Source organism: Porites lutea, chromosome 4, assembly GCF_958299795.1.
Source record: "Porites lutea chromosome 4, jaPorLute2.1, whole genome shotgun sequence".
Classification (NCBI taxonomy): domain Eukaryota; kingdom Metazoa; phylum Cnidaria; class Anthozoa; order Scleractinia; family Poritidae; genus Porites; species Porites lutea.
This window is the reverse complement of record NC_133204.1, coordinates 2,669,985-2,682,748: the sequence shown is the minus strand read 5'-3', so window position 1 is coordinate 2,682,748 and position 12,764 is coordinate 2,669,985. Positions and strand designations below refer to the sequence as shown.

The following is a 12,764-nucleotide window of genomic DNA, read 5'->3' as shown; positions in this document are numbered from 1 at the left end:
ACATATTGCACATCAATCTTGTGATCAATTGACAGCTGTCAAAACTGGGTATCCGCTGACCAGTATCACCTGATCGTATCGCGGGCTCAGGTGTCGACCCATCGAGGTCGAGTATCTTTTTAAAGTTATCCGCTGACAAGTTACTAGTTTTCAAATGATTGCAGGCTCAAGTTTAATTTTTCAATTCACATGTTGTGTTTTATATGTGCCGCACAATTAAAATTTTGATTTCAAACTGACCTCGGAAGCTAAGAATTAAGCCAGTTTTTATAGGCAGGGAGGACATGCTAGTTGCTTTTGACTTTTCTCACCAAGGTCACGCGTTGGTCACGCTCTACGTCCAATTTTTATACTCTGATTGGTCAAAATTTGACAGGTGAGTTCCCGCGGAAAATTTATGCAGCATCTTGAAACTTGTTTACTTTGACAGCTGAAGCTGACAGAGTTTTGTGTCAACTTGTGATGTTTTTAACTGTCTTTTTCCACCAAATGTACAAAGTGAAATTCAGCTGCTATCAAGAGTCTTCTGTTATTCATGGCTAGTTTGTTTATTGGGTTTTTAGTTGAGAAATACGTCGCTTTGGCAAAGTCGGAAAGCCGATTCGGATGGCATCGTTTTCGTTTTTCACCTTGCTTGATGCGTAAGACGGTTGAAAAGTCTGAAGCGGTTCTGGCCTTACTTGATAGTTTTCAGTGCATCTCAAAAGGTAAGCCTGAGTAATTATTGTATTTGTTTGTTTTTTATATCCAATTTAATGAAGTGGAGCGTAGTTTACGCGGCTATTTGGTTTATGCACGTTTGTAAGATTTGAGACAATGATCTGACCGAGAGTGACCGAGTATCAGGTTTGATTATCAGCTTATGGAACTTTAAAAGGCCTTTAGACATTTTCTCACCGCAAATAGAAAGAAAACGTTCCAAAGAATATTTGGTTACAATTCTGGCTGTAAAAGAAAGCTTTGAGCGATTTTCTTGCCTCGAGTTCATCTTTGAAAAAAGCAAACACCGGGAAGCCGGCTTAAAACGTAAACAAGGATTTTCAGAGACACTTTAATACTTGTCTTCGTGAATGAAAATTGTTGTCTCTGTATATGTTTCACCGAATTATTTTCCCTTTCTTTATTGATTGTTAGTAGTCTCTTTTGCAATTTTAATCGCTGTGCCGTTTGTTTTCAGTTGCTGATGAACATCGCTTGCAAGAGTAGTCAAAATGCCGCGCGTATCAAACGCTTTTGAAGATTACAGATCTTTATAATAATTCTTTATTGTGTTGAAGCGTATAACTATATTAATCTTAATTTAAACAGTCGACTTGTCAAAAGTGAGAACTGGCTAGCCGTATAGGTGATTTTGGAAATTTTTTTGACGATTTCGCTAAAAGCCCACACGTGCTTTGATCGTCCTGAATATTGAATGAGTGCAATTTGTATTGCAAAATTGTGAAACACTGCATTCTGTCCGAGGTCTGTATTATGAAAACGGCGCCTCATGGTACTGTTTCACCTCAGATGTGATGTACAAAAAGTATAAAAGGTTGGTTTACACGTCCCCAGACTTGTTGGCAAGATTTTGTAAAGTAAACATGTCGAACGCAAAAAATTCGGCCTGATTTGTTTTCCAGGCCTAATCTACTGTGATCAAGAGCCATTATGGCTCCTAAATGTGATCGAAGATGATTGTTATTTTTTGGGTGTACAAGTGCAAATTGTTTTTCTCGAAAATCACGTAGCTTTTCCCTCAAAAGTCATATGAATGTGCTCTAAAGTTAACTGATTTGTGGAATACAAGTTTATTGTTTGATTTGAATTATAAATTCGAGTTAATAGGAGCTTCGCTTTTAGCCCTGGCTAAATCTATATATTATGAGTAACGTAATCTGTAGGTTTCACACTTGCCGCGATATCTGTTTGTCGCCCATTGATGTGTATGTACCTCTGAAGTTTCGTTAAGCGTCGAATCCTCCACAATTGAATACATCATCATTCACAACTCAAGAAAAATGCTGAACTGTGGCCTTGAACGTTTTAACAGCTTTTCACAGTTCTATTCATAAGGAAGGGACGCTTAATATTACTTATTGGATTGTCAAGTTTAAAAACGATGGCATTGAACAACATTTATTGTTACTTAGCGACACTCGGTTACATCAAGGTGTGGACATATCTAAACTGAACAAACAACAATTTGGCATAAAAATTTGACTTTCTGGGCTGTCAGAGGACCAAAGTTCGGTCTAACAACCAACTTTCTGAAAACATTAGCTAAGTAACCAAGTCTGCTATTTCAGATTGGTCAAAGTACAGTGCATTTAATGTTTCGTCATTCTTTCCTTGATGTTTGATATAATATTTGCTTTATTAACCAAGCGTGAGGCGTAGGTGGCTGCATGTTGCCCGATTTGTTTCGCCTTTTAATGGACGACACCAAGTTTAGGTCTGCAAAAAATGCAAAAACCAACGAAGCAATATCTAGGCCTTTTCCGATTGTGCTTGGCACCTTTTTTGCAAATTTTGGCTTTTGAAGCAACTTTTTGAGGTTCTAGCAACCTCGAGCGATTTTTTTGCCTTTCTGAGCAATTTTTGAGCAAAATATAAGTTTAGAGCACATATCGAGCAGAAAAGAGTCAACGATTTCACTCCCGCGAATTTTGGATAGGGGTGTGCCGCGAAGGTCCGTGAACCCTAACTCTATTTAAGGACTAAGAAAGCGAAGACTGATACCCTTTTTGAGGCCTAAAGCCGTGTAGTCGTTACGTGTATTTACCCGCTTAACAGCTATTAAACCTCTGTTGAAAAATCAATTTGTTAATACTTAAACGGATACATCAAGTTAAAAAAAAAATTTCAATTTTTGTTAATACTTAAACGGATACATCAAGCACATATCGAGCAGAAAAGAGTCAACGATTTCACTCCCGCGAATTTTGGATAGGGGTGTGCCGCGAAGGTCCGTGAACCCTAACTCTATTTAAGGACTAAGAAAGCGAAGACTGATACCCTTTTTGAGGCCTAAAGCCGTGTAGTCGTTACGTGTATTTACCCGCTTAACAGCTATTAAACCTCTGTTGAAAAATCAATTTGTTAATACTTAAACGGATACATCAAGTTTAAAAAAAACCCGTTCGTTTAGGCGGGCGTTTTCACACTCCAGTATTACATAATACAATTAGGCTACCCTATCTAAGGACCACACCAGGGACACAGAAACAAAAGGGTCCAAAAAGATACCCTATTTAAGGACCGAGAACCTCAAAAACCATACCCTATTCCGCGGCACGTATCTATATAGCCCATATATGGAAGTACCCCCCTCCCCGCCTTTCGGCCCTTCCGCGTGTCTTCGCACCTTCTTTGTTTGTGTGAGTATGTGAGTTTGACCGTGAAAAAATGCTAAAACAGGAGGAAGGGAAAAAAAAAAGAAAAAAAGGCAAACACTCAATTGCCAGGATTCGAACTCGCCCTTCTTCTCCAGCTGTTAGCTTCGCGAGCCGGAAACTTAACCAAGCAGCTAAGGAAACAAAATACAAGATCCTTTTCATCTCTGAATGATCACGTAACCCACCGTCTGAAAAAGTAAACACCCGCATATAAGAACAATTGGATTAATAACACCAGGCTGAAATTTGGCCAATAAAACCCCATTTTTATAAAGGCAAGATCAGCCTGAAAATTGCAACATGTTCTTTCTTATAAAATGGAAAAAGTGTCATAATTACAAAACATGTAAGTTTATGTTTGTTGTCAGATAACTTCATTTGTTAATATAATCAAATTACAGAATAATTATTTATTTTATTTTCCTAAAATGTGCTAAATATACCTCTAGCAACATGTTCTGGATAGTATTACTAAATCAAAATTTAAGAACATTTTAAGAACATTTTGAGGCTGATTTATCATTAAGCACCCGATAAATAAGAACTCAATCAGCCTGACCTCCGAAATCGTGTGTCCTTATATGCGGGTGTTTACTGTACAAATATAGGTAGAAGGAATCTGTAAAGTTCATCGTGCGAATATCTTTTGCAAAAAAAATTAAAGTAGAAGGGAGCGTGACCTTCCAAAACATCTTTTCTTTAATGGCCGACTTTCGTGCTGTAGTATCGGTGCTGCCATGCAGCCCGACTAATAAAGGCAAGAAAAATCTTTGAAGCTGCGCGGAAAATGCTAATGGACAATTAGCCTTCGTGGCTTTCTGATTGTAATCGTGCAACCTTAAAACAGCGGCTGCGTTTGCATTGATTAGCGCCAAAAAAGGGCGCACTTTTCAGCTTAATTTATTTCTTTGGGTCATTCTGCATACATTACTTTCCACATAATTATGTCATTCCGCAAGCCATGCCCCTTGCCATTCCACAAACTCATTCCTCCTTTTACCCTCACCGAATTAACTGCTGCCGACGATTCCAATTTTGGCGCGCAGTGACCGAACGGACGCGGCGTTTTCTTAAAGACAAATAAAACATTCGAAGGCATTTGTTTAGCTCTTGCCGGGAAATTTCTTCAAAAGGAGTTGTGAATTCTTCGTGTATTTAAAACCATTCTTTGAAAGACTATAAAATTTAGTTTTAAGCCAGACTGGTCTTAAGCTTATTTATGGACATTTCGGCTAAATAAAATAACGCACGACTTAATTTACATTTGCAAACGAAAAATTTTTTTTACCGGCTTCATCGATAAATTCAAGTCAAACAGACAAAACTTTACCTGTTAAATCTTCCAAACCGAATTTCCTCACCTTCTTCGTGTATTTCGGGAACAGCTTGTTTGTTACGGCATCAAACGGGGAGGCCATTTTGCTCGTAACTTACGCGTAGTTGGCGTCGCTCGCTCGGAGGAACTGGAGGTGAATCAGTGTACAGCAATGGATATCTGGAGGTTGAGTAGCCAATTATAGCGCGCGAAAAACACTATCCACTGTTTTAGTATATACTAAATAAAAATATGCAAAAATTTCGGTAGCAACTTTTGAAATTGAAGTAACCTCTTTTGGATTTTTGACAATTTTTTAGCCACTTTTTGGCATCCCAGTAAGCAATTTTCCAGCATTTTACGATCACAGTTGGAAAGGCATATCCTAAAAGTTGAAGTGAACCCTGGACCTTAGACCCTGAACTCTAGACTCTAGAGTAATCCCCCTCCTTCCTCCCCCGCAAAAAAATTAGTGTCGACTCTGGGATCACGTTCCCGCCGAAAAAAATTCACCCTCCACATCTTTTAAAAGTTTGTAGAAAAAGAAAGGCAAATAATGATTTTATGGTCGTACACGTATCAGGGACATAGACAAATCTAAAAAGTATCTCACTATCTCTCACCACGAAATAAACCGTCCCCCGAATCTTTTAGTGAAGAGAAAGAAACGAGAAATGATGTTTTTTAGGGCCGTACACGTATCTCGAAGCTTGTAGGTGGAATTGACTCAACATTTAAGAGCAAAAAAAGGCCCTTTTTGTATGTGAGAAATAGGTTGTTAGGTTCTTTGATAGGCTTAGCCACAAGTGGCCGATGAATCCCAAAAAAGTTGCCGATAAAAGTGTCTAAAAGTTGCCAAAAAGTTGCCGAAAAGTTGCCAAAATTTTTCTGCTTTTCGTACCTTTTTTGGGTGTTAAAGATTAAAAGTTCGCACATTGCTTCTTATCAAAACTTTATTTGTCGAAGTCCAATGATAATATCAGAGGTTCTTTTCATTTCACTTGATCAACAAATAGTCTATCAGAATGACATGAACAAAACATGGTAATTGTCCGCCATCTTGAAAAACGTGCAACGTGATACCGCTGACCTCGTGATAAGGCATCACAAAAATCAACCCATGGGGGAAGGCCTTAGGCCCTAATTATTGTATTTTAGAATAAATATGAATAAATGTCTATCGAAAACTGACCAATGTGGCTCAAAACGTGAAGAAAGTGGCTTCAAAGAACCTCAAAAAGCCCAAAGTTGCCGAAAATTCTAAAAGTTGCCAAAATTCTAAAAAGTTGCCGAAAATCTCAAAAGTTGCCGAAAAGTTGTCGAGCAACTTGTGGCTAAGCCTATTCTTTATTCTTCTTGAACGCGTACACAAAAACTTGTTTTACGGACATTCAATCTCACCTACAAGTTTTTTTGTTTGTTTTCTATGTCTGTGTGCTAGTACTTAAATACGAATGTGCGCTTAACTGTATTTACATCTAAAACAGGCTTCGCATTACATGCAGCAGCTGTATACTGTTTTCTTCCACCTACAAGTTTTTTCGCCGCCATCTCTTGTGGTCTTTTGCAGTCTACTTTTCGCCCTGTTTATTTTTTCCGTGGGATGCCTGTGGCACTCCCACGGTAAAAATCCGGTTCGGTTGTACCCAAAATTACAAAGCCAGCCAATAGGATTGCGTAAAATCTTTATCGATTATCTCTTCTTCCAAGCCGACCAATCAGATTGTGCAAAATCTGTATCGATTTTTTAATCGATTTGCTTCCTCTGAAGAACGTTGAATTTACTAACTTCTGTTGCAAATCAGATTACAGCTTCGTCCTCTCTCTCGCAAACTGTTTAAGAGTTTTGTTGTATTCACCCGATTAGCAATGACTCGGCGTTGTTCTTTTGTTTCATAGGACATGGTCTGCAGTGCTACAAGTGTTTGGCATTGACGAATTGGGATGACTGTGACAAGAACAAGGTAAACACGACTTGTCTTCGTGGTTTCGACAGCTGTGGCAAAGTTTTTCTCGACGAAGAAGTGGGAGGCCTATCCTTCAAGAATTATGTAAAGGGTTGTAGCCTCAAAGCGGGCTGTAACAATGACCGGTGCAAGGCATTGGCACAAGCAGGATCAACAATCGACGACTGTGAAGTCAACTGCTGCGAGGGTGACCTGTGCAATGGAGCTAAAGTACCATTGGTCAGCGCTCTTCTGCTATGGGCATGCGCTCTTCTAGCTGGTTTCCGTTAAGCATTCCCTAGCGTAAACCGGGTTGAGTTTTTAATAGTTCCCTGGATTATCTTGAGAAGTGGTTTTCAAGATGTATCTTCGTAGTATAGTTCATTTTCATTACATCTGTTAAGTCTTGTTTTCGCAAGGTGATGGGTAACAAGGGAAAAACACATCGCGTTCAGGAACGTTTTTTCTGTGTAATTTGTTAGACGGGTATTTCCTCATTAAAGTTTGTTATTAAAGAAGAGCTCTCTTGGAATCGTAACTGACTTGAAATAGCTGGGGTTGGCTTCTGGACACTTCACTCGTGCCTCAAAAACCCAAATACAAAATACACTTCTGCAGATAAGTGTAGGCAGCACGTCCAATAGTCTAGGAATCTTATCACCAAAAACAGTTCAAATTTCTAATTGCCATTTAAAAAAACAGGAAACATGCGGCGTGCAAACATCTAGTATTATAAAAGTAAACGATATAGTACGCGCGTTCTGATTGCTAAAAAATCTCTGTTTATTACATCTGTAAACTCATAGGAAACGTCCACGACACCACAAGAATTACGCAAAACTGGCCATAGGGCTGCAAACAGCGATTTGCAAAAACAGAGAATGGAACTTACTCAGCCTCTCTCTCTCTTTTAAAAAGTGTTGTTCTCCACATTTTAGTACTGAGTTTCCCTTTTTCCTGCTGGTATCGTTTGAGAAGTTGTAAGTACAAAGCTGGAAAGCTAAGAAAAAATTGCAAAAAACTAAAGACAACAACTGTGTGAATTTCTGGTGTAAAACGTTCCTAGAAAAAATTAACTACATGTAGTATTTACCAGAAACAAAACCGATAGTAGTAGTAAGGGGGTCTCCAATAGGTCCCAACCAATCACAGCGCAGCAAAATTTTTCTCGACCAATCAGAATCAAGCATACAGCCCATGTGACTTCAATGACGTCAAAGCTCCCAAATATGGGCATAAAAATCACGTGACCCCACCCAAGAGATGGAGCCGCATACTTGGCATAGTTTTGAAGGACCGCGTAGAACCTGGGTACAAATGGGACGCATACGCAAGTCAACCCCAGTCCCCGGAAGTCAATAAAAACACACTCTATTGAGGACAACATCATTGCATGAGTTTTAATGAACGTACCGCGTAAACCCTAAGTTACATCCGGGACGTATGTGAGGTCCTAATGACGTCACGCCCATTGTTTTACAAATCTAAGAGCAGATCCAATTCGTCCCCAATCCTCTCGTAGCCATAGGGATAGCTGGATCGGGTAGCCACCTGGAGGACGCGCTTGTCAAACACCAACCCATAATGCTTCACGCGCGGAACCACTTGAATGTGTTTCTTTTCCAAATCCCGTGTGAAATGATAGGGGTTGACAATGTTCAAATTTCGGCGAGTGTCCTGAGGCGAGTCTAATTCCGAGAGAATGTTCTCTTTCATGGTATGAAAATTGAGGATGGCCGACCCCCGGACGTTCAGCGTGAAACCGCGGACCTTGCACACCACTTTACCTCCACGGGTCGTGTACCCATAATTCTTGGCGCCCCCCGAAACGAACTCGGTGATGACGTCCCCATCCAATTCATCCGTCATGTCGCCTAGAAAATCCCCAGTGGCAATACTGGGTTGACCGGGACGCCACTTGTACACGACACTGTCGGTATCATAATAAAGCACTTGCTGCTGGAGAGTGTCCAGGGACTCGTAGAGTTTCAATCGGGCATGACACGTGGTAAACGCCGCCACAAAGATATTGGTCTTAGTGCCTTTGACGGCATTGTCTTGGACACTGGTGTAGACGGCTTCCAAAATATCGTCGGTACAGAGGCGGAGCGTACTGAGATCGAGAGCCGCATCAGAAACGAGGCTGAACAAATGGGCGGGGTTTTGAACGGTGACGGTGGTGGGTTTGTTGATCCGCTCGCCAAACTTGCCCCAAAAACTGTTCAACATGAGTTTGGCGGTGGCCTTGCGACCAGGGTTTTTGGCAATGCTGGCAATGTCCAGTCGGATCCCCTCCCGTTCCTGGTAGCGATGAATGTATTCGCGTTTTTGTTCGAGGGTCTGACACCAACTGGGCCACCCCGCGGATTCTTGTTTGAGTTTGAGCCAAGTGTTCACGTACTCAGCGAAAAGACCCGTTTGGCGTTGCTCGGGGGGAAAATGCCAGACTTCATGGATCTTGATCAGGGTGTACCCCTTTTCCACGGCTTTGACCAGCTCAGGCGTACACCAGGTCCCACGTAGTGTACGATCTGCATCCGAATGAGGGCAATACTGGGTTCGGGTCAACATGGGCTGGGCTTGCTCTGTCTGGACACAGGCACGGCAGAGAGGAAAGGTGAGCTTTTGGCCACAGCGTACAGGCAAGACCGGGTGGAATAGACCAGCGGGAGGCAGAATATCCACCGTAGCCACACCAAAATAGGACGCCAGGGACTGGTCGACAGGTTGGGTGATGATCTTGGGATGACCGATAGGGTAAGAGCAGTTCTTATTCACCCATGGGTACAGAGAAGTCACATCCACATAACGTATCTCTTCATTCTCCCCAGCCACAGCGTGCAACGCCACCGCACCAGTGCGACCCCCAAAAAAGGCGTCACGGGGTTTCAAGGGTGCCGCCAAATCAAATGACGTCAAGAAACGTTGGACAGCTTCATCCGTGGCCACCAACTTGTCCCACTCACACTCCCACATTTCGATCACCGTATAGCCTGCTCGGAGCAGGGCCATGCGTTTGGAGAGCGTGGCCTGATAGAGTTCCTCCACGGTTCGATCCGGTGTGGCATAATGTTTGGCGTCTCTACTGGGATAACAAGTGGGACAGCCATGGTAGAGACACCCATGAAATTCATAAACAGTGCGGGTCAGAGGATCATAGCCATCGACGAAATAACTGTTCACAAGGGTCCGGACAAACTGCTCGCCCCCATTCCGGACATGACGAATGCGATCGGCACTAGCCCCCTCTTTAGGAATAAGGTGTTCTTGGTAGTACAACCATTGTAGGGCCTTGAGGGATTGGTTGACTTGGGCGCCTCGCCACCCCTGGAGCGGTTCGACAGCGATCGTGTCGGGGGTCAAATGATGCTTGCGCCAATAGAGATTGCAGGCACTGGCGATGGTGATACATTTGGCCATGGGATTGAAACCTGCCTGCCGTTCAAATTCTTGTTGAAAGGCTTCACACCCCGCTTTCAACAGCGCCACATCTGATTTACAATACTCGATCATGTCTTGCTGGAAATCAAAACGCACGTTACGACGGACTTGGTCGGCATGCCAACGCGTCAGTTCGTCTTTCTTTTTGGCCATCATGCCCTCAGGATCGTAAAATTCCAAATCGGGGATGCGGCCCACGTACTGTTGATGATCCGGGGTATTGAACAAATGCGGAAAGAAGCCCTTCTTCAATTCGGTCAAATTGAAGGTGCTGGGAAACGAGGCCAGCGGCATAGGTAGGAAACACAACGAGTCAATGAATTTGAGGGGTCCACTCCTGAAGGACAACACTTTAGCACCCACGGTCAATTGATCCACCACCTCGCGTTGTTGCTGGTACAGTTCATGCAGAATGAACATGCCGTCAAACCCTTTCAAGTTGTGAAATACCACGAGAATCTCCCGCTCACTCTCGCTGTCTGGGAGGTCCGTGAGATCATCCAAATCGCGCAAAAATTGAAGGGCACAGTCCTCTCCGTCCAACACATGAATGGTCGTTTCTTCACTAGACGAATAACATAACAAATTGGCTACAAACACACCTTCCGCATTCTGCATGGCTTCAAAATCGGCATAAACAAACAGGGGAGGGGGTGGCGCCACCATGCTACCTCCCCCCTCCTCTGTGGGTTCAGTCTCTTCCTCATTCTCAACCACGGGTTGAATGTAACACTTGTGGTATTGGATAGACACCCATTCGTGACACACGGGACACTTGGCGTACCCACACTGATGGCGTTGGTTAGGGACGACGGTGTACTGGGCCTGGCATTTGAGACAGGTTTTAATGGATTGACATTGCCGACTGTCCACATGATGACGTTTACACTGCTCACCGTAAAACTTGCGATGACAGAAGGGGCAATAATCCGTAGGGCGGGTGCCACGCACATAATCAGGACAGTCAAATCGACCACATGCTTTGCAGCGTTTCCCTTGACAACTGTGATGGGTCTGATCGTTGGTGTTGAACCCTCGTTCACAGTCCAGACAATAATAAGAGCGGTTCACAAACGCCGGAAAAGACGTACAACCATCAAAATGATCGTTGGATTTGAGTAAACGGATTGGATGAGGCGCGTCAGGGCCTTTGAAGATGAGAAAAAACGGTTTCATCCGGGTCATCACCAAGAGTTGATACTGAGACCCTAACGCCTGTTGAAATTGACGGAGTTCGGGTAAACCACAGGGTCCCTCAGCCACCCCTGCTTGCTGATGGAGGGCCTGGGCTTGACGTAACTGCACAGGACGCCCCCGTTTGAGATTGTCCCAGTCACGAAACCCATCCACGCCTTGATCTTTATGGCAGTGGGCACGCATGGTGACGATCGCGCGAGCACAGCATAAAGCATCTCTGTTTCGGATGGTGACGATACAACGTTTTTTTTTGTTTTCTCGATCCAGGCATAGACGTCCAGCATTGCGTTGTTTACGATGGCCTGTTCCTGGGCCGGGCATAGACACAAACACCACATCGACTTGGAATCCATGGTCGGGGTTGAAAGCTTCATTGCTGTTCAACTTGCCGGCTAACGTCGCTAACATTTCATCCAAACGGGCGGTACGTTGTAAAAATTCTCCCACGGTAAAATTGGCGGTTTGATAAGCATGCGTGAACCCATGCGCTGTAATAGCAAAATTCACAAAATGGTGGGCAGGTCGCTGCTCGCGGCCCAGTTCTGTTTCAATGGCTTGATGGAGTGCTTCGGTCAACGCCAACCCAATATTATCCCCAGCGACAGGATCCCGCAATTGTCGTAATTGCGCATTGAATTGCGCCCGCTCCACCACATCACGCCAGCGGCGTCGTCGACCGATGGGTTGCATAGTAAACTGAAAGAGAGGGCCACGGACAGCAGCCCCTCCCAACTGTTCCCACCGATCATAGGCGCGGTCCAATAGAGCATCCCCTTCGTCATCATCACTGAATGGATATGCCTCTGCCATGACAGCGGAAAACCATTTGAATTTTCCCGCGCTGGACGTGGACTTTTATAGACCCTCTCACGTGATCTCGCCTGCGCTGGGATTGGTGGACCCAGCTCAGGTGAGAGTCAGGTGAGGGGGTTTGATCGACCAGAAGAAGATTTAGGGGGGTCCCCCCCATGGGTACAGACTCCTTCCATCGCCTCTAGGCCTGGACCGAGATCGGTGATTGGCCGATGGAACCTTAGATAAAGTCTGTCCATCAGAACAGACGTCAGTTGCGTTTGAGAATGCCCAACAAAAATCCCGAGAAGGCGAAACAGTTGAAACACGAGTGGTATGTGAAAAACAAAGAGCGATTGTTGCAGCAGAAACGAGAAAAGCGGGCGGCTCAGAAAAAGGTGAAACCGCCTAAACCAGCTAAACCAGCGCCGACCCCCGAACAGGAAGCACGAGCCCGAGAACTCAACCGACTGGCCTGTCTGCGGTATCGCACCAAAAACGCGGCCTATGTGCGTCTATTGAATCGAGATTACTACCACAAACACCGCGAGCAGATTGTACAACAGCAACGGGATCGTCGTGCCCAGGCTCGACAGAGAACCGAGAGCCCCTTCCGAAAGTTGCGAGCGTTAGCGGACGTGTGTTCTTCCCGTTTACTGGAATTAAATTATGGATACGCCAGCATCGCACCGAAAA

General features: G+C 43.8%; 1 protein-coding gene across 1 annotated transcript; it reads right to left on the bottom strand.

Moving 5' to 3' along the window:
• Nucleotides 1–8,114: 8,114 nt before the first annotated feature.
• On the bottom strand, nucleotides 8,115–12,086 carry LOC140933202 (uncharacterized). Its single transcript, XM_073382716.1, has 2 exons — nucleotides 10,751–12,086; nucleotides 8,115–10,699 (listed from the first exon to the last, which is right to left on the bottom strand). Exons 1-2 carry the CDS (start codon nucleotides 12,084–12,086, stop codon nucleotides 8,115–8,117), a joined length of 3,921 nt encoding a protein of 1,306 aa, XP_073238817.1.
• Nucleotides 12,087–12,764: the final 678 nt, after the last annotated feature.